At 38.6% G+C, this 23,168-nt stretch overlaps 1 protein-coding gene across 1 annotated transcript; it reads right to left on the bottom strand.

Annotated features, from left to right (window-relative positions):
- Positions 1-10,550: 10,550 nt before the first annotated feature.
- On the bottom strand, positions 10,551-11,303 carry LOC149962049 (uncharacterized). The gene has a single exon (XM_090164382.1). The coding sequence runs from the start codon at positions 11,301-11,303 to the stop codon at positions 10,551-10,553; it is 753 nt and encodes a 250-aa protein (XP_090020508.1).
- Positions 11,304-23,168: the final 11,865 nt, after the last annotated feature.

The following is a 23,168-nucleotide window of genomic DNA, read 5'->3' as shown; positions in this document are numbered from 1 at the left end:
TTATTCTTCCTTGACCTCAATTGTTTTCATTAATTTATCGGTTGTTTTTAGCGATAAAATGATAAAGTGATATTCGAATATAAAAAGATCACTAAGAGCGTTCAGAAGTATTCCCCGCCAGAATTTGAACTTACTAAATTTAAGCTGGAAAGATTGACTAATTATTAAATCTTTCAAGTAAATGATAACCTCAGCTAAACCCTAGTAGTGAGTCAGTGATACGCAAAAACCTAGGACACACAATGAAATTGTTACCTTTTTACCTCTCCGCACAACCAGCGTGTCCGTCTGTGGGTGTGTGTGTGTGTGTGTGTGGGTGCGCAGACTTTTGAGCCACCAACATGGAACCACAAAACATGTGGGGACATTTTTCAGGTCCACAGAGATAAAAACTATTAAATTTAAGTTTTTAGACTAACTACAGTTTAAATTTAAAATATCAGAAATGTCCCCACAGATAACCATACACATTTTTCATAATAGATCTGGAGACTTTGGAAATTCACACACTATCAAAAGATGGCGCCAGTAGTACTAAAGTCCCAAGATATCCCCGAATATTTCGATGTATTCTCCTGGACGAACATCTGTGGACCAAAAAATCGATTGTAATAACAATTTCAACCAATAGATGGCGATATATTTAGGTCCCCGCATATACATTAAACAGTGTGATCCCCAGTAATCCATTAAAAAGATCATTGAAGTTCCCACTTAGAAAATTTGTGAATAAAGATGAAATTATTCATAAAATTCTAATCAAAACCTAACTAAATAAAAAGACAACAAAACAATTATTATATAACATATTGGCAAACAGCTCAAAATGGTGTGTATGTATATGTCCCCACGTATACATTATAAAGAATATAAAAGCCTCACTTATAAAAATTGGAGATCGTTTTATAAGGAATGTGTGAATTTCTAAAAGTCCTCGGAACCACGTAAAAAAGTCTTTTAAGGTCCCCATTTGTAAATTTTAAATTAGTGAGTTTAGATGAATTTAATCAAAAAATGTAATTAAACAAATTAAAAAGACATCGACACAATATTTATATAACATTTTGGCAACAGCCCGAAATGGTGTGTCTATGTCGCCACTTATACTTTAAAAATAATGTAAAAGACCCTACTTATAAAAGAATAATTCATTTACACAGAAATGAGCTCTAGCTAAGAAATCTTTGAGGAGTGGAGATCAGTTTCTACGGAATGTGTAAATTTCTAAAAGTCCCCGGAACCACGCTGAAAAGTCTTTAAAGGTCCCAATTTGTATATTTAAAATAAGTGAGTTCAGATGAATTTTATCATAAAATGTTAATTAAATGCTAAACTAATTAAAAAGACAACAAGATAATAATTATATAACATTTTGGAAAATATCCTATAATGGTGTGTATAATTTCCCATTAGTACATGATAAATAATGTAAAAGTTCATATTTATACCGGTTTATGTCTTACACACAAATGACCTCTAGGTAAGAAAAACATTATTGAAATTAGATCGGTTTCAACGCAATGTGTGAATTTCTTTAAGTCCCCGGAACCACGTTGAAAAGTCTTTAAAGGTCCCCATTTGCAAATTTTAAATACGTGAGTTCAGATGAATTTTATCATAAAATGTTATTAAATGCTAAACTAATTAAAAAGACAACAAAACAATAATTATATAACATTTTGGAAAATATCCAATAATGGAGTGTATATGTTCCCATTAATACATGATTAAGAATGTAGAAGTTCCTATTTATACAGGTTTATGTCTTACACACAAATGACCTCTAGTTAAGGAAGACAATATTGAAATTAGAATGTGTGAAGTTCCAAAAGTCCCTGGAACTAAGTTTAAAAGACTATTGGGGTTCACATTTGTAAATTTTACATTCGTGAGCTAAGATAAAATTCATAAAAAAATTATTAAATGCTAAACAAATTAAAATGAGAACAAAATAATCATTATATATTATTTTGGCAAACAGTCCAAAATGGTGTGTATATAACACCACTTATATTTTATAAAGCATGTTAAAGACCCTAATTATAAAAAAAATTATTTAACATTGAAATGAGTTCTAGTTAAGAAAAACATTATTGAAATTAGATCGTTTTCAACGGAATGTGTGAGGTACAGAAATTCCCCGGCACTACGTTGAAAAGACTATTGGGGTTCCTATTTGTCAATTTTAAATTTGTGAGCTACATGTAAGATGAATTTAGTCAACAAATGTATTTACAGATGGGACAGGACCTCCCATACATAGCACTGAACATCTACTCATTATATTTGCCTTGTTGGTAAGTAATGATACATTGCTTGATACGGTAGTTGAAATGGTACTTGGGGTACTGATCAGCTGAGATTGAATAACTGGAATTTGCATCGAGCCTTCATTGAAATTAGATCGGTTTCGACGAAACGTGTGAATTTGTAAAATCACCGGAACTACGTTGAAAAGATTTTAAAGGTTCCCATTTGTTTATTTTAAACTAGCCGAGAAGCCCGCCTTATAGGCAGGCCCTCAGCTAGTTGTGTTTCGAGGCGCTCCACTCCAGTACGCCCCCCCCCCCCAGCCCCTTTTTGCCATGGGATAATTTCGGTGGCACCCATTTCTCCATAGTCGAACCACCGCAGTAAGGCCCTTTCTCCCCTTTTTTCCCATGTGATAATTACCGTGGTACCCTCTCCCCCTTTTCTCCATGCGAGAATTTCTGTAGTACTCCCCTCCGCCTTTCCAGTGCGAGAATTTCCGTGGTACCCTTTTCCCCGCAAAAATAACTCAAATTCGCAGTCGTACCAAACCCCTCTGTACCCCTATAAACCCCCTGTATCCAATGCATATAGGCCACGGGACTAACGTACGCCGAGAGGGCCACGGGACTTTAAAATCGGAACGAACCCGAAACCCCCCCTTACCCCCTCCTACGGAGGTACCTGACTAGAATTATTTGACCTTTCTTCAGCCTATGATAAATTTGACCAGTAAACTTTCAAGTTCATCTAAAAGATCGTCTTCTTAAATCCAAGATTTCCCTAATGTGATAGCACTTTCTTCATGCGCCATTTATAATAATCCATTTTAAAGGAAATATAACCTCACCGCGTTCTTTATGGATGACCCCTGACAATTTCAGCCAGTATAATATATATTAAAGTATAATTAAAAAAAAATAAAATATAATTTTCGATTTCGATTATTTTCTTCAAATTATATTTAAAAATCTCATTGAATATATGGTGTCTTTGCCAAACGTCGAGGAGCTATATCTTCGGATCAAAGCGAAGGTGTAATCTTTCGAATGAGCCATTACACAAGTAATTACGATGAGCGGTTGCAGACTACATAAGCATTCAAAATAGGCGAATTTTGGTTTTTCCCCCTTTGAACCCCAATTTTTTCCGATACTCCCCAGTGCTAGACCTTTCAGTCTCAGAAACTACCATTCATATTTGCCAGGTCCGGCGAGATGAAACCAATCGACCAAAATTTGGCCTGTGGCTCACTTATATCTACGTTGAAAGCGTTACTGTTTGGATAAGTGCCCCTCTTATTTGTTACTTCTGCTCATACGTTTAAAGCGAACCGTCACACGGCTTTGATAAGTGTCACACTTATTTGTTACTTATGGTAACACATTGAAAGCGACACAGTCGGTTTCGATCAGTGTCACACTTATTTGTTACTTCTGGTCATACTTTGTAAGCGTCGCGTACAGCTCTGATAAGTGTCACACTTATTTGATACTCCTGGTCAAACGTGGAAATCCATTCGTACTACTCCGAAAAGTGTCAAACTTATTAGTTTCTTCAGGTCATATTTGGAACGACCTTGAAAACGCCAGAGGTAAATATTCGTATAATAATATAATATAAGACCAATAAACATCCGGATTTACGACGTTGGAAGGCGCGGGGGTCTATATACGCTGTCCAAAAAACCTGACTTATAATTAAATTTAAGCGCCGTTATTACAAATTTATGTTATATGACCACCGGAGCTATTCAAAAATATAACTTTTAGGAAAATCGGACTTCAATTAAGAATCGTTATTTAGACTTTTAGGCAAAAATAAAAACCACGAAAATTGGGGTCTCGTAAATTACCCCGAAAACCACTTAAAATTAATATTTTCTGATGAAACCAAAGATATATAGGTCCACTGAGTCCTAACCTAACCAAAAATATTCGTAATTCAGAGGCATAACGTTACTTAACGTATCTCTTGGCCCTCCCTCCCGCAAAATATCAAAAGGGTCCTTTAGCGAGGGGCAGGCCACTTCCATTTTGGGTGCGTCTTAATCATAGTAAAATGATTTAATCAGGATAATCGTGATTAAATCAGGGTGATCAAGATTAAAAAATTAAATCGAGATTATAAAATCTAATCACGATTTAATCAATCTAATCACAATTTAAACCTGATTTAATTATTCTAATCATGATCTAATCTTTTTATTCAGGATTTAATCATTTTAATTAGATTTTATCATTTCAATCATATTTAATCATTCAATCATGATTAAATCAGATGTAAACATTCGAACCATGATTAAACCTGATTTAAGCATTCTAATCATGATCTAATATTTTTAATCATGATTTAATCATTTAATCATTCTAAACATTATTTAAAGTGATGTATTCAACATAATCGTGATTAAATCGAATTTAAGCAAAATAATCACGGTTAAATTTGATTTAGTCTTTGTAGGGGTGCGTCGTTAATCAAGGAAGTGACCTGCCCCTCGTCCTTTATGAAGAAAACATTTTTATTTGTTATTAAGCGGTAGTAAAATTTTCGAAATTGTCATAAAATATTAATTTTTCATAGGAAAGGGCGAGGGGCAAACCACTCTTAGAAAATCTGTACACCGGATTACGCTTAGATTAGCACTGCCAAAGGCAGGGACTTCAAAGATTACGTGTAATCCCATTAGTACAGTAAAGGTACGGCTCTGTACACCGATTACGCGGAGTGATCAGCCCCTCGGGAAAGGGCACCCTAGTTTGTGAAAATGTTATGCCCCCCGCGGTCGCCGGGGCTACGGGTCCTTAGTTACGCCACTATCGTAACTTCATAAAATTAAGGGCCTTTATTCTCCTAGAAAGGTTTAATTCGGTACTGTCCAACTGTAAAAATGTCAATAAAAAATACACATTTTGAAGCGTACCCACCCTGAAATAGATAGAATGGACTAAGTCATCCACCCTGACATAAATAAAATGGACTATGCCATCCACCCTGACATAAATGAAATGGACTATGCCATCAACGCGTTTTTCTTGTCAAGGCCGTTCGTTTAAATAAAGAATTTCCGTGTCCATCTATATTATAAGGAGCGCTTGGTACGTTGGTCGTCGTCGTCCGAGCTTTCAGGAATCTTTGCTTAGTCTGTCACGAAGCCAAAGGCGGGGCGGCGAGGAAAAAGCGACCCGCGGAACAGACTGAAACCGAGACTGCCTTTGGCTTCGTTACTGAGGTGGTCGCCCCTGAGAGTTGGGCCGTGTTTGTCCCAACACGCAATACACCCGAAATTATCTCTCTGTTTCCGCCGCGAATTTCGGAGGGGGGGGGGGAGATCGTATGGGGTAGTTTCGGGAACGGGGAGATGGGAGGGGGATTTCGGGTTCGTTCCGATGGCTCTCTCGGCGTACGTTAGTCCCGTGGCCTTTATGCATCAGCCATTGGATACAGGGGGTTTAACGGGGTATAGGGGGGTTTGGTGCGACTGCAAGTTTGAGTTTTTTTTTCGGGGAAAAGGGTACCACGGAAATTCTCGCATTGGAAAGGGGGAGGGGAGTACTACGGAAATTCTCGCATGGGCAAAAGGGGGAGGGGTACCCAGGTAATTATCACATGGGAAAAAGGGGGAGGAAGGGCCTTACTGGGGTGGTTCTACTATGGGGAAAAGGGTACCACCGTAATTATCACATGGGAAAAAGGGGGAGGTGGGTACCACGGTAATTATCACACGGGAAAAAGGGGAAGGTGGGTACCACGTTAATTATCACATGGGGAAAAGGGGAAGGTGGGTACCACGGTCACATGGGGAAAAGGGGAAGGTGGGTACCACGTTAATTATCACATGGGGAAAAGGGGGAGGAAGGGCCTTACTGGGGGTACCCCGGTACTTATCACATGGGGAGGAGGGGCCTTACTGGGGTGTTCTACTTTGGGGAAAGGGTACCTTGGAAATTATCGCATGGGAAAAGGGGGAGGTCGACTATGGGGTTAAGGGTACGATGGAAATTATCGCATGGAAAAAAGGGAGGGGGCCTTACTGCGGTGGTTCGACTATGGGGGAAAGGGTGCCACGGAAATTATCGCATGGGAAAAAGGGGGAGGTCGACTATGGGGTTAAGGGTACCATGGAAATTATCGCATGGAAAAAAGGGAGGGGGCCTTACTGCGGTGGTTCGACTATGGGGGAAAGGGTGCCACGGAAATTATCGCATGGGAAAAGGGGGAGGTCGACTATGGGGTTAAGGGTACCATGGAAATTATCGCATGAAAAAAAGGGAGGGGGCCTTGCTGCGGTGGTTCGACTATGGGGGAAAGGGTGCCACGGAAATTATCGCATGGGAAAAGGGGGAGGTCGACTATGGGGTAAGGGTACCATGGAAATTATCGCATGGAAAAAAGGGAGGGGGCCTTACTGCGGTGGTTCGACTATGGGGGAAAGGGTGCCACGGAAATTATCGCATGGGAAAAGGGGGATGTCGACTATGGGGTTAAGGGTACCATAAATAAGTTTGACACTATCGAAACAATGTATGACCAGAAGTAACTAATAAATGCGTAATAAATGCGTTACTCGAATGATCGAATTAACAAATAAGTGTGACACTATATGACCAGAAAAAAAAATAAGTGTGTCTAAAAATGTTTTTTGAAATTCTAACAAAATATGCCCAGAAATTAAAAATAAGTTTGATGTAGCTAATAATTGTTACACTTATCGAAATATTATATGACCAGAAGATATGAATAAGTGTGACAGTATATGACCAGAAGATATGAATAAGTGTGACAGTATATGACCAGAAGATATGAATAAGTGTGACAGTATATGACCAGAAGATTTGAATAAGTGTGACAGTATATTACCTGAAGTAATAATTAAGTGTGACACTCGAAACAACGTATGACCAGAATTAACAAATAAGTGTGACACCATATGACCAGAAGTAATAAATAATTGTAATAATTTTTTTCAAGTTCAAACAACATACCGATAGAAGTTTTGAACAAGTTGGACACTTATCGCAACAACGTATGACCGGGAATAATTACTAAGTGTGGCACTTAACGAAACAATGTATAAACAGAAGGCACTAATAAGTGTCACTCTTGGAGTAACGTATGACCAGGATTAACAAAAAAGTGTGACATTATATTACCAGAAGTAATAATTCAGTGACTATTTTTTTAATTTCAAACAATATGGCCAATAGTAATCAATGTGTGATGTGTATAGTGATTTTAATATTGATTATAGTTAATGTACAGGATAATTTAAATATTATTCGTGATTTCTGTTCGGGAGGATTTACTACTTGTTCTAATTATTCTAAAAATCATTAAAAAATTTATTCGATATTTAATTTCAAATGCAAGCTATAATTAACACATCGATGAGGTTAATGTACAGAGTAGGTAGTGTTTTGGAATCCTTTCATAATATGTAAAATGTACTTAAAACATTCGGATTGTGTGTACTTAAATGTCCTTGACATCTTTTTTATTTTGGTAAGAGTTTACCTTATCCCTTTCAGCAATTTAACCTGAAAAGCGGATGAAGTACCTTATTTCATAAAGAACACTGAACACTACTAGTTGTAAGTCCGCCAGGCTATCCAGTTGGTAAATATACAGGGTGTCTTAATTTGCTCGATCAGGGATTTTTTCTCAAAATGTGTTAATCTGACATTTTCAGGGTACATTTGTTAGTTATGGAAGGCTACGGTTTCTAAATTTTAGAAACATCGAACGATTTTCCGCGGCTTTGGAATTTTTTTACCAGTAGGTGTTACACAAAATAATACAGTGGAATACTTGTAGACCATAATCGAAAAATTAAAAGTAAATCGGGTTCGGTCGAAAAAGCCTATTTTTCACTGATTTTGGTGGTCGTGGAAAAAAAACAAGTTTTACTCTCTGTACAGTCGAAATAAGAGAGAAAAGCCCGTTGTCGGTCACGTTTAGAAAGGTATTTCTCAAAAACGGCCAAGGTTCAAATTTTCATTACTAATTTATTACTTCTGGTCATATAAAATATACAGGGTCTTTTTTTTTGCTCGGAAAAGTGTTTTTTTTCAAAACCTATTTATAGTACCGATTTCAAATTTGGAAGGTCAATTCTCTATAACGGGGGACATCAGTTTGAGAAATTTGAGCGTTTTCGGTAATGTTTTTCACCAATTTTGAAAAATTATTTTTCGACCACTAGGTGCGAGATAAAAAATTTCTATTATAAAGTTGTAGGCCGTCATCGAAAACCCTTAAAAATTGTTAACTCGACGAAAAACAATTTATTTATCAGTGAAAATTCGAGCTTGAAAAATTTACAAGTTGGTGAAGCCAAATTACGATTGTTTGAAACGATAATTGAAACCGAATTACCTAATCCAGTTGAAACTTTGGTTAAAAAAACGACCGGATTTAAATAACACGAGGCTATAGGTCAATCCTAAACATGCATTGGGTATTTAAAGGAAAACTTTGGGAGATTATTATCAGTGTTTGATAATATTTCGAACAATGCCTCGTTATTCAGTAGCTGAGTGTACCGAGATAGTTGCCATTTACTATGGAGAAGCAGCGCAAAACCTTAGAAGAGTGACTGAAATCTTCGCAGAAAGACATCCAAATGGAGCACCATCTGTAAATACAGTAAGACGAGCAATTCACGATTTCAATCAATTTGGTAACTTGCAACCTAGGTTTCGCGGATTGGGTCAACCGGATTTAGACTTCGAGAACAATGTACTCGCGTACTTTGTGGCATATCCTCGTCACAGTTGCGCTAACGCCGCTGCTGATTTGGGTTGTTCTGCAAATCGTGTGTGGAAAATTCTTCGTAAGAATCGCTATCACCCATACAGAGCTACGCTCCACCAAGGACTAATTGACGGAGACCATCAAAGACGTTATGAATTTAGCAACTGGTTACTAAATGCTGTCCAAGAAGATAGACAATTTTTGCGCCATGTTTTGTTCTCCGACGAAGCGTCATTTTCTAGAGATGGGCCCTTTAATCATCAAAACAGCCATCTTTGGTCTGACATCAACCCACATTGGGGTTTTGAATATCATCACCAGGTTCAATTTGAACGGGTCAATGTTTGGGTTGGACTTGTTGGAAACCGTTTGATTGGTCCCTTTTTCCTGCCGACGAACCTCAACGGCCAAAGGTATTTACATTTTCTACAGAACGAACTGAGTGACGTAATCGACGACCTTCCATTGGCTGAAAGACGTCAGTTGTGGTTTCAGCAAGATGGCGCCCCTCCGCATTTTTCCCGGCAAGTAACTGAGCACCTCAACAACGAGTTTCCTGAAAGGTGGATAGGGAGAAATGGTCCAGTGCATTGGCCAGCAAGGTCACCTGACCTAACACCGCTGGATTATTTTCTCTGGGGATTCGTTAAAGCAAAGGTATACGCCACGCCCATTGAAACTAGGGAGGAACTCATTAGACGAATAATCAGTGCTTGCCGAGACGTCACACCAGAAATGGTAGAGAAAGCGTTTGAGAACTTAATTGTCCGCGCACAAACCTGTGTTGCAGCCAATGGTGATATTATTGAAAATGTTTTGTAAAAATTTATGTGAATAAAATATCTGCATTTAAAAACCAAACGTGTACATTTTTTCAAGTGTGAAAACTCTACTACGTTTGTATTAGACTTGTTCCCTTTTCAATTATCGTTTCAAACAATCGTAATTTGGCTTCACCAACTTGTAAATTTTTCAAGCTCGAATTTTCACTGATAAATAAATTGTTTTTCGTCGAGTGAACAATTTTTAAGGGTTTTCGATGACGGCCTACAACTTTATAATAGAAATTTTTTATCTCGCACCTAGTGGTCGAAAAATAATTTTTCAAAATTGGTGAAAAACATTACCGAAAACGCTCAAATTTCTCAAACTGATGTCCCCCGGTATAGAGAATTGACCTTCCAAATTTGAAATCGGTACTATAAATAGTTTTTGAAAAAAAACACTTTTCCGAGCAAAAAAAAAAGACCCTGTATATATTTGTTAATTCTGGCCATACGTTGTTTCGAGTGGCACACTTATTAGTTACTTCATGTCATACATTGTACCAATAAGTGTCACACTTCAGTTACTTCTAGTCTCACATTGTTTCGTAAAGTTTCAAACATATTTATTACTTGTCATAATTTACAGAATTTAAAAAAAATTAGTGTAACACTTTTTTATGACTTATACTCGTATTTTGTTAGTATCACACTTTTTTATTACTATTCATCATTTTTGTTAGAATTTAAAAAAAATATGTTACACTCATTTAATACTTCCGGTCATATTTTGTTATTGGCACAATTATTTGTTACTTCCTGCCATAAAAAATATTTAGAGTTTGGGTTGTTGACATCGACCCATAAGAATCTTAGAGCGTCCCGGTCATCTTCGCGGACTTCTATTTGTAGAAACGCCTTGGCGATATCTCCAGAGAATGCGACGTGATTTTCCCGAAATCGTAGTATGACGTCGTAGAGATGCGGATTCATCTGGGGTCCAGCTTCTACGCAGTCATTTAGAGAGGCGTGTTCCGGTGAATGAGAAGAGCCGTCTTGGACAATGCGAATTCTTGTGGTTTGACTCGATTGTCTAATTACCGGACTGTGTGGTAAGTAAAATACCGGACCTAAAGGCTTGGTTTTGTAGTCTGTCTTCACGAGTTCCACGATACCGTCTTCCATTTGTTGCTTGATAATGTCATTATATTCCAGTAGCTGAACAGGATCTCTTCTCAGTTTTTGTACGAGGTTAGCGGTACGTTTGGCAGCTATCGCGTAATTGTCTCCAAGATCATCGACATTACTTTTCCAAGGCAAGGCGACTTTATAGCGGTTGTTTTGGTATGTAGTAGTTGCCTGAAATTTTTCTAAGACTTGAGTTCCTGAGGGAGAATCGTCGTCTTTATCATGCACCCCAAAAGCTTCGAGGCTCCAAAATTTCTCGAGTTGATTGAAAATGCTTTCATCTTCCGTGGGAGTGACTGAAACTCTCATAATGGCGATAGTGTTGACACCGATGACGGAGGTCCCCATAGTAGTCGGGCCTTGAAGAGTCCAGCCAAATAGGGTTTCGAGAGCAACGAGAGCTGTACCAAACCGTTCAATTTTTGTGCCCTCCGTTATCTGTACGCTTCTAGTACGATTCGTCGTGGCAACTTCTTAACTCAAGTTGAACTTTTCTTTTCATGGTGCGAATGGGTATAGAACTTCCAAAGCTATGGACTTCTAGAGCCTCCTCTTCGATAACTTCGAGGCCTAGCTCTCTCGATATATTTTCTTTTATGAAGGTTGCGTGGCTGCCGTTATCGAGAAGGCAGCGAACATCAATTTCTTTTCCACTAGAGGGCGCCTTAGCTTTCGCAAGGGTGGTTTGAAGGAGAATCGTGGAGCGCTCGGTGGTCTTGAATCCGGCCGCCAGTTGGCACACCTGTGGAGTCGCACTCGTAGGCTCGGAGGCGTGTATTTGCTCGCCGCTCTTGCTATCTTGGTCGCAAATAGTATAATGGTGTCGTCTCTCGCATTTCTTGCAATTACGTACTCGAGCTCTACAGTCCCTCATCTGATGTTTTTCTCGCAAACATAGAAAACAGCGTCGCTTTTTAATTAGCACATTTTTCTTCTCCTCTAATGTGGTTCTTGCGCAATTGAAGGTTAAATGGTCGCTTTGATCGCAGAATAAACAGGGAAGCGATACTACGTTAGTCGTTAAGGCGCCTGCGCTGGGAAGGCGTGAGGTACCGCGCTTCTCAGGCTGGGTGTGAGAACGTGAATAGCTCGACTGGGTAGGTTTTCGTTCCACTTCTCGGGATCCGCATAAAACTTGGGCTCGCTCCCTACTGCTAATTTCCTTTTCTAAGAATGACATCAAATCTTCGACATTCAACGCGAGAGTTATATCCTCTGGAAGGCGCCTCGTGATTAAAGGGCAAATCTATCGCTCCGAGGGATTCGAGGCTTCGAATTTGCACCCGGCAGGTATCATGCAGTTTTCTTAAGGCGATTACGTCGTTTGACGAACGTACGGGAATTAAGTTTCTGAGGGCTTCCATATGCGCTGCAATAATTGATACTTTATTGCCAAAGCGGCCATGCAACAGTTCGATGGCCTTGTCATAATTGGCGTCAGTTTGGGACAAACCCGCTATACATGCCAGGGCATCGCCTTCTCAATACGAAAGTAAATAGCTGTACTTAAAAGATTTCTTGAAGTTTCCACTGTGGATTTGAGCTTGGTAGTTTTCCCAAAAGGTTTGCTATTCGCTGTACTTTCCGTTGAATCGACGTATTTCTAGTTTCGGCAGCTTGACGATACTTGGCGGTGCATGTATGGTAGTTTCGCTCTCCGATGGTATACGATGAATATTCAAACGGAAACCGGGAATAGATGTTTCCAAATAACGCGTAGCGCGTACGCGAGATATCGTGAGGTCGTCCATATATTACTGCGCGACGTTGAGTTCTTTCTCGAGTTCAGAACCGTCGTGTATAAATCTTTCGATCTTGGCATCCAGATCGCGAAGTAGTTCTTCTTTGGCGGTGATCACGGTTAAGAAGGCTTCTAAGGTGGCATCGTCCAGACGCTCTTTCGCGAGTTCCGCGTCCAATAGGTTTTTCGTGCGCGTCGAAGTTTGCTTTGTACTAGTGCGCTTAGCTTTTACACGCGTGAGTTCGTCCGCCATAGTTACGAGTTCCGAAATTAATTCCAAAGGTGATTATGCAGTTGATGAATACAACGCCGTTGCCAGTACTTTCCCCGGGTTTCACGGCACCAAAATAATGTGATAACACTAGGTGGTTTACTGAAACTTGTACTGAAAATCTAAAGGTAATGGTTTGGTAGTACGTGGCTGCGCGTTAAAAGAATAATGACGCTCAACTGAAATAATAACAACTTAAATTTTAAAGATACAAAAATGGCGCGACTGTTTAGAAGTGGGCAGTTTAAGACGAGTCGGAGAGAGCCGTGTTGTCCGCCGAAAGGTTAAAATTGGAACTGCCGAAATTACATAAGTAAGGGGGCAAAAAAAAAAGAACTAAGAAGTCGTCGGGCCTCGCTTCACGCAGAGAGAGGAAAAAATAAAAACCCAAAACTTTCCAGAACGTTTTCTTAGAAAAAACGCCAGTTACACACTATGAAGAAATAAAGCAAAAGTAGGCATGATTTTACAAATTTACGGGGTCAACTATAAAAATACAGTGCTACGGGGGTTAGTTTCGGCTAGTTTAAAGGAAACGGGGCATACTTTATGCGAATGACTCAAACCAAAGAATTTATATATATAAGATACGACTGTTACTACGAACAGAAGTAAATGACTGAAAGTATATCAAAAATGTTTTTAATTGTTGATTCTTCAACACCGGCTGCTGTCGATTCCGAGCTAGCGGCCAAGACTACCAAAGCTCTCCGCGCCTCCCAGGTGCATAACTCTGTTACGGCGGCTCAGATTGAGGGCCACCTCGTTGACTTGGGTCTTCATCCCATTTCTGTCCTGACTGAAACTCGAGCTGATCGCCGGAACTATTCTTCGTTCATCGTCTCCCTTCCTGCGCAAGAAGCTCCCCTTGCTCTTGCACCAGAACGTTTGACCAAAGGAATCACCGTGGACTTCTATCGTTTCCCTGCTCAACAACCTCACACGGAGGTGGTGTTTGCCTGGCCGTCCACAAGGACCTCAAGTCCTACCCATTGGACCTGAAGACTGAAGTCGAAGTGGTCACGGCCCGGGTGACAATCGGCTCCTCATGTCTCCGTCTCTGCTACATTTATCGGCCACCCTCGGCCACCCTCACGTAAACCAAGAGACTTAATTCCCTACTTGGATGTCTTGCCGGGGGGGGGGGGGGAGTCCGATCTCATCATCATTGACGAGCTTTCTGCATACTCTTCTGGACTCTCACCTCAGCCAACGTGTCACTGAGCTCACCATGGTACGTGATTCAGCTGCCAACATCCTTGACCTGGTTCTGGTTTCCGATGACAACATTCTTGAAACTGTCTCCCATCTTCCGGGCATCAGTGACCATGATTTTCTCCTGCTCAATATTCGTGGGGTCCGCCCCTACCCAGGAATCCTCCTAGATCGGTTCCTGACTCCAACAAGGCCGACTTCGCGTCTATGGCATGCTTGCTCTCTGATATCCACCTCCCCGATGCCACTTCTATTGAAGAGATGTGGAGCGCTTTCACCTCGGCCGTCAGGCAAGTGGTGACGGATCCTGTTCCCACAAAGCATCTATCCTCCAGGCATAATCTCCCGTGAGTAGGCTCTTTCGTCAGACGTCTGATGCGCATCACAAAGCGTACGTACAACCACTCCCGGAAGTACCCTTCTGCTGCCAATGTACAAGCCTTCAGTCGGCATCGTGCTATGGTCAAATTTGCACTCCGAGCTGCGCGCACCCATCATGTTGACAAAGTAGCGTCGCATATCACAACCCACAGGAAAAAGTTCTACCAGCTAGTCTCCAAGAAGTTGAAGTCAGCGGGAGTTCCCGATCTCTCCAGCTCTGGAATGACGTTCACCACAGCAGTAGACAAAGCCAATCTCCTGGCGTACTTTTCCGGCGTACGATGTAGCCGTAGTTCCGCTCTTGGCGCCTCTTGAACATCATCTTCTCAGTCAAAGGGATACACCAGCTGTTGACCAAAGTCAAACCGCATAAAGTCCCCGGCCCTGACGGCATCCAGTCAATTGTATTGAGCCAGTGCGCCGATGCATTAGCGGCTCCGCTTACGACCATCTTCCTACTGTCTTATGACGCCGGTGTTATTCCGTGTGATTGGAGTCGTGCTAACGTCATGCCGATACCCAAGGGTGGAGATAAATCAGATCCTGAGTACCGACCAATTGCTCTCCTGTCCCAAGTTCTGAAAGCCGATGAGCATATCTGTGCTTCTGCCATTTCTACGCATTTCATCCAGCACAATCTGATGAACCCGTTCCAGCACGGCTTCAGGAGTGACTTCAGCACCGAAACCCAGCTCCTATGCTGCGTCGAGGATTGGACCTCTGGCTTTGAGCAAGCTGGCCGTGTCCTTGACTTCCGCAAAGCATTTTATTCGGTCACCACGAGCTTTTCAAGGCCAAGCTCCACTCTCATGGGGTCCGGGGTCGCACGCTAAAATGGCTCACTGCTTACCTTTAAAATAGGGAGTTTCGGGTTGTTCTGCCCTTCAGCCGCCCCTGACAACAACTGTTCAAAATGCTCACCTTGGGCTTAAATACACAAACGACAACGTCGTAAAAATGATTAACGAACTTTTTTAAAAGCTTTCTGGTGTATTACGACAGTCTCACATCCATCATTTATGCGCTGCCGTAAGTCATCGCCATCTCAAGTCTTCGGTTTTGTAAACTAACAGTAAGTCTTTGAGATGTCCCCAAAGATAAAAATCGCATGGGTTCAAATCGGCAGATCGTGCTGGCCATGGAATGGCTCCTCCTCGTCCTCCCCAACTCCAAGGAAAGGTCGCATCAAGATGATCTCTTACGGTACGGCTGAAATGTGGTGGCACTCCATCGTGCAAGAGCCACAATCTCTGTCTAGTCGCTTACGGAACGTCCTCCTGTAGCTCTGGTTAGGCTCGCTGAAGAATTTCGAGGTACGACTCAAGAACCAGATGTTGAGACTGAATTTCTCTTGGTGCGATGCGACAGCAGCTCCATGACGGTTGTTTTGGCTCCACTAGTGGTTATTCTGCAAATTGAGAATATCATCTCGGGAGAAATTGGCCTCATCGCATGCTAGGATGATACTTGGGAACTGCGGATCATCCTATGCACTGCCCACAAACCCCTGCCAGAATTTGATACGGTAGCATGTAACGTCAAATTAGGTAAAAATTAATAATTATTCAAATCTAACGTTTTAAAGTTAAAACTTCCTTAAAAACCGAGACTAGTGCTGTATGGTGTTTTTCAAAATGAGTTTAATAAATAATTATACTACGGAGATGGTCAACGAAATGCACGTGAAGTGAGTCGATAATCTCAAATGTTGTATCCTGACAGTCGTCCAAATCACCACACTGTTCTCCGCGCTGTCCGTGACTTTAAAACGAAGGTAACGTGAATCGCAGATTCCACGGACCTGGCCATGACAACATCAGTCATCGCCTACTTTGTCACCTACCCTCGAGCAAGCATAAGAATGGCCTGCTCTGATTTGGACTTGTCAAAGTACTGCGTTTGAAGTGTCCTTGACCGTCATAACTATCACCCGTTTCGTGCCACGCTCCAACAAGCACTTTACGATGGTGATCAGCGACTTCGGCTGGATTTCTGTAACTGGTTTTGTAATATGGCCGACGGAAACGAAGATTTCCTCCGTTTGATTCTTGTGTCCAACGAGTGCTCCTTTGGGAGAGACGGCCCGTTTAACAGCCAAAATAACCACATGTGGAGTTATGAAAATCCGCACTGGGGATTTCCTCACCACAATCAGGTACAATTCCGTTTAAACGTCTTTGCTGGTATTCTGGGATATCGCGTTATTGGGCCATTTTTTCTTCCACGTCGACTCAATGGGCAGAACTACCTAGCCTTTCTACAAAATGAAGTCGCAGACGAGTTGGAAGATGTGCCATTAGTTGACGTCCCACGCCGTTGGTTCCATCATGACGGTGCACCTACCCACCAAGAAAGACATGTCGTGCAGTACCTTAACAACGAGTTCCCTGGGCGATGGATAGGCAAGAACGGTCCAGTACGATGGCCTCCGAGGTCGCCAGATTTCGCACCGCCGGACTTTTCCTGTAGGGATTCGTCAAGGTGGAAGTGTATAAAACGCCTGTCACTAACGAAGAAGATCTACAGCAAAGAATCATCGCAGCGTTCCAACTCGTAACTCCCGAGATGGTCCAAGCTTCGTTTCAAAATATGCTTCATCGCGCACGGATTTGAATAATAATAAAATAATCAGCTAGGCTAATACCCAAGGCACCACCTTAGGCCTAAGTCGTCAAGCGACTTTTGAAGCCTTTAATTCAGCGGACGGTTGAGTTATTGAACCTCATTTAAAATAAGACGCGTGAATTCTGAAATTCTACTATGTTAATTGTATTTTCTCTAAAAAATTATTTAAAATGATTTGCCTTTACATACGATCATATCAAATTAGATAGGTTTATCTTTCTTTTTCATGAGACGTAAACCTTTATGGGTTTTTTTCATGACGTATTATTTCAATAAAAAATTGTCCGTTTTTGACCCATCTAATTTCATTAGAGGTTTTCGAGTACGCTCTACAACTTGTTTATTGAAAATTTTTGTCTACCACCTATCGTTAAAAAAAAAAATTCAAAACGGTGAAATATTTCACGATTTTTCTGAAAATTTCAAACGAAACGGGACCCCCTCGGGAGAGAATATCCCGATAATTTCGAATTTCTAGCAACTATTGTTTTTGAGAAAGTCGCCTGGGCCAATCAAATTAAGACACCCTGTATAGCTCCTTCAAGCTTCGAGAACAAAGAATTAGAAGTTTTTTATATATCTGTGAGAGACGATAAACATATTAAAACCTGCAGTTTCAACTGATTTAAAAACAATGAAATATGAATCACCTAGGGAACCCCTACTCGATCAATATCCTTTTAAAGTAAGTGGTAAGCAAATAAGAGCTTTTAATCGATGTTGGTTCGACAATTACAAGTGAGTAGATTATAGTGCTATCGTTCATTATTTCATGTTTTTTCTCTTGCAGACATTTTAGACTAGAGTTGTAAGTCGGAAAATTTTCCGTATTTTACCGGCATGATTAGCCTGATATTGTTAGCAAATTTAAATTTCGCGACATTTCCGCCTTATTTTGTCAAATCCAAAATTAAAACTAAGCCTCTAGACTAGTTTAGAATAAAAACTCTTAAAAGGTAATGTATGTTTATGTCTGTAGGATTTAAAGAATGGCAACACGTGGTGAACATATTCAACGATCATAAACGTACAACAACGCACAAGAAAGCTATTGAAGGGTGCGTTGGATTTAGGAGGAGTCAAAAGACGGGATCAAATGCTACTCTTTCATCGAATGCGAAAGTAGAAGAGGTAAGGAAAACAGAGCTTACCTTAACCGAATTACAAATGTTCCAATACTAACTGCGAGCAAGGGAATTGCCTAAAACGATGAAAGTTAAAAATATATAAATATTAAAATTTTTGAAAAGATCCATCGATAAATTATAAGAATAAAAATTTTTAACGGAGGAAACACATGGATTTAAAAATTGTGTTTCCTCCGTTACATTTTTTTTTATTCTTATAAATATTTATTGCAGTTAATTTCATTTAAAATTATTTTTATGGTGGTAGGTTTACCAAACAGAACTTTATAACTACGAACTTTACAGATTTCTATTTATCTAATTCCGTTTTAAATTAACATCGTAACATGTCAAATTGAGTATCTTGTATTTCAGCTAACATAAAGAAAAACGAGATTTTGAAAGAAAACTAAGTTTCCAAAAACATTTAGAATTCTACCAACAGATGATGCTTTATTTACAGCAATAAAGAAATGCTGGTAGTATTTATATTCTAATCCAAACAATAATAACTAAAATACAATAATACTATTTCATTAATTAAACTCGAAATTAAAATAACTCAAATATTTTGCTCACTGTAATTATTTTGATAAAATAAATTGTTTAGTTACATATCTAATAATATTAATAATAATAATAATCAGCTAGGCTAATACCCAAGGCACCACCTTAGGCTTAAGTCAACAAGCGACTTTTGAAGCCATTAATCCAGGTAAACATAAAATATTTTTTAATAGCGTTATTTTAAAGTTTTAGAACATTCTATTTTCGTATATAAAACTAAGTTTTATTTTTAGATTAGAAATCTATAGAATAAGGTTGCAATCGCTTTCCATTATTCCATTTAGAACGCCAAAGTAACGTAGCTGAAAAATGTTGTAATGACTTCAGAGTATAAGAAGGCTGCTCTGAAAACAACGGTCACATTTTATGCTTAATGGGAACTGGCTTAAGTGGTTAACTTCGCTTTAGCGCAGAAAGTAAACCATAATTTGCATGCTAGAATTTTCAATCGATTGAATGAAAGCTTTCACGAATCTGTTCTTTCATTAACAAAAATGTTTCTTCTTTTGTTATTTTCCTCCATAAAAACATGCCTTCTTTAGTAATGTTATACAACCACACATGAAATATTTTTTTAAAGATTGACGTTTTGGCAAATAAAACTCTTAACGTATATATAACGTTTCTCTAAAACAAATAAACAATGCATGTGGGGTAGGATGGGGCTCTGCTCGTCATTGATCAGTGTTCTTCCTTTTAAAAATAATACTTGCAGTTGGAAGCGGCTGAAATCGCCAGGATGGGTTATCTCTAAATATTTAATTCATCAAAATTTGAGTTCAATTTATTTATTTTCATTATTTATTGAAGAGCTTAATTTACATTATGTTGTATTGATTGTATTATTTTTGGTTTAAATCATTGGTTCTAATTAGTAAAAGATAAACTATATCAGACAATAACAAACTGAATTGATTGTGGATCTACAAAAGAAACTATTTTCAGGCGATCGTTTTATAAACTTTTAACTAATTTATTTTGGTTTCAGTCGCACAAAGAAAAAAGAAAATTTTATGAGTAAAGTAATGATAAAAATTTATTTATAACTAATTAATCAGAAACGATTTCTATACACTTTAAAGTGAACAGATACTAGAGAATTTAAGCAAAGTGTTCTAGAAGTTTTAACAACGACGTCGGGAGTACTTCAACGTTCAGAAATAAACATTCTTTAAAATTAGTTTAGCGCGCTCAGTGATGCCAGGTCGCGAAAATGGATTTTCCGTTTCCAACCCTTGAAATTTCCCTTTTTGGACTAAAATTTCCTTAGTTTTCCAAAACACTAAAAACAAGGATAATTGACTTTAATTGCGTAAAATAATTACATAGGACGTGGTGCCTTGGGTATTAGCCTAGCTGATTATTATTATTATTATAATTAAATAACAAATATCCTGAAATAAATATTACTTTAATTTTCATCTCGCAATGAATAAATACTAGGAACTATTTTACCAATGTAAAAATCACAGTTTTGTACTAGGTATTGCCATAACAAATTGCAGGGGTGCCAGATAAAGCAAACCCGACCAAATACTTATGATTGTATTAATTGATTCTTTCATATTAAGTCAACTTAATGAAGGTGTGCCATTTGTTATGTTAGCTTCGAATAAAATAATTTTTCCCCTCGAATTTCCCTAGATTTAGCTAATTTTAGTTCGTATATCCCTTTTCCCTTTTTAGCGTTTTTAGGGGTCACAACTTCCCTAGATGTGGAAAATTTTCCTCAATCTGGCATCACTGAGCGTGCTTTCAGTTTGCCGGCTAACACCATCAACAAACAAGTAGGATTTTAATCGAATTTTCACAAATTGCACGTTTTTCGCCAAACCCAGGGTATACGAAGAATTAATAATGTTGTTTAAACAAAACTAAAACCACCGTTACTTATGGGTATGAGTGTTGTCGAGTTACAATTATTGGTTTCTTCGTGAGCCCGGATGTACCGCAAATGTACCTCTTTAAATACTCGTACTAATTTCGCGAATTTTCGCCAAATTCGTCTTAATTGTACAAGGCCTAGGCGTTTTTCAAAATTTCAATTCAAACAAGTACGCTTCTAGATAAATAAAAGGTTGTCGTAACTCTGTGAAGTTGAAAAATTATAATTATCAGTATATTTATTTAAACACTATAATTATATTACGACGTCTTGAAGTGGTTAAATATTCGATTCTGAAGTACAAACGGAAAAGTAAAATGTCTAAAATGTTCATGTGACTGGATCCGACGATTTTGTGAAAATTTCTACAGTTCTCTGCCGTATTTATTCGTTTAAGGTTCTGCTTAACCTCTCTAATAAAAATGGAGAAATGTATATTAAAATTTGAAAATTGTTGTCTCCGTGAAGTTGAGAAAAAATTTTATTATAGAATTAATTATTTTCGAATTTTCTGTGCAATGCTAATTTAAGAGTTACCTTTTAACTATTTGCTTAAGAATTTTTCATTTTATTGTTAGTATCTATGAAAGCAATGTTTTCGTTTTCTTGTTTATTGCTTCATACTTATTAAAGTTGTTTTTCGCGTTTATTTTGTTCTACTTATTCCTAATAACAACCAGAAAGGTGGAAATAGTCTATTCAATACCTTAATAATACACCCTAATTAGCAGGAAAACCGGCTTCGTTTACTCAATTAGAGCACGCATCGAAAAGCTGCCAGACCCATTTCGTGTCGATTTCATCCAAAATATTGCCAACAATCCAGTTCTAGATTAACAGTCAAATTAAGCTTGTACCATGTAAATATAGGAGAAATTGCAGTTTCCGTTTTAGATCTAAATACATTTGATTAAAGGAAAAAAACCATGTGACAATATTATCAACAATAATATAGCTCATTTTTATAATGAAATTAACAGGCGGAGTTTCCCAGATAAGTAAATCGAGTTTTTCATTTCAAATGGATGAAGTACGACCTGATTGTGTTCTATTTTGCTGTTACGTAGGGTATTGATACTGCGTATAATTTATAGATAATTATTTTCAGATACGAAGTTACGAACATCGCATAAAATACCGCAACTTTATCCGGGAAGAAGTTAAAATAATAATAATCAATGACTTCAAATTTTACTCTGAAATTTACTATGAACCCCGTAAGAAAAAACTAAATTTTACATTATTTTCAGGCTATCTATTATTATTTTTAAAATGTTTGATATTGTCTTTAGATTTTTTATTGCTTAATTAAACCCTGTCCATAAACACTGCGTAAAGTTAGAACATTCAGAGTTACGAAAAATTTGCAGATAAAAAAGGGAAATCGTGAAATTTAAACTTCAAAACCGAACCCAGAATGATATATTTATTTTCCTATTCTTAAGGGAATGATTTTTAGGATAAATATATAATTTTTCCTTATTTTCCCTTGAAGCGTTTAACAACGAATAATTTTAAAGATTTTTATTGAAAATTAAATAAACCGTACAGGGTGTTTCAAAAATGTTGTTAGTAGTGGTCGTCGACGGATTCAATAGGTCATTTGGAATCAAAATGCTGGCTTTTATAGTAGAATTGTATTGCCGAGCTCTCGTCATTCTGTTTATGACGGCAGCAAACACATTTATTTATTAGTATTAACAACGCTCACCTTTTTAACGCTGCGTGTTCAGTATATGATACGGGCATTGGAAAATCCTCCTCCATAAGCAAATTTAAGAGCCATTCTAACATAACTTTTTTATATTTTTTACGAAAATCTGTAAAACTCAAAAAACAAAACCGGGTACGAAGGAATGCTTATTGTAAAAATGTAAAATGACAATTTTTCCTTAAAGCGTTATTACTGGAGCACGGCTCACGAACATTTTTTAAAAGGAGAATATTTCATGAAAATTGACTTGGCTTATTCCGTTTGCCAATATGTTTTCTTGAATTTGCCCAACGTTAAGTAAGTTATATGTCTCGTTTCTCCAAAAACTAGTGCATGTAGTATTTAAGTTAGATATAACTACAAAACAACGATTATTTTCTGCACTATAGAGGTTTAATAGAAATAAAAATAATTTAATAACCCGAGTTATATGTTTCGGCTTTTTGGCGAGTACGCTTATCGTCGAATAGGTCTCCAGTCTCCAGTCCTCCAGTCTCCATTGGAAGATTTGGTCTCTGGTCTCCAGTCCTCCAGCCTCCACTGGAGGATTTGGTGTCCGGTCTCCAGTCCTCCAGCCTCCACTGGAAGATTTAGTCTCTGGTCTCCAGTCCTCCAGCCTCCACTAGAATATTTGGTCTCCAGTCTCCAGAGCTCTACCAGAAAGTTTGGTCTCTGGTCTCCAGTCTT

The sequence above is a fragment of the Leiobunum rupestre genome, chromosome 1 (genome assembly GCF_980474605.1).
Source record: "Leiobunum rupestre chromosome 1, qqLeiRupe1.1.hap1, whole genome shotgun sequence".
Taxonomy (NCBI): Eukaryota; Metazoa; Arthropoda; class Arachnida; order Opiliones; family Sclerosomatidae; genus Leiobunum; species Leiobunum rupestre.
This window is presented reverse-complemented; position numbering and strand designations above follow the sequence as displayed.

Coding starts and splice junctions, on each gene's coding strand:
- LOC149962049 (XM_090164382.1), bottom strand. CDS start 11,303: ATGGGGACCTCCGTCATCGGTGTCAACACTATCGCCATTATGAGAGTT.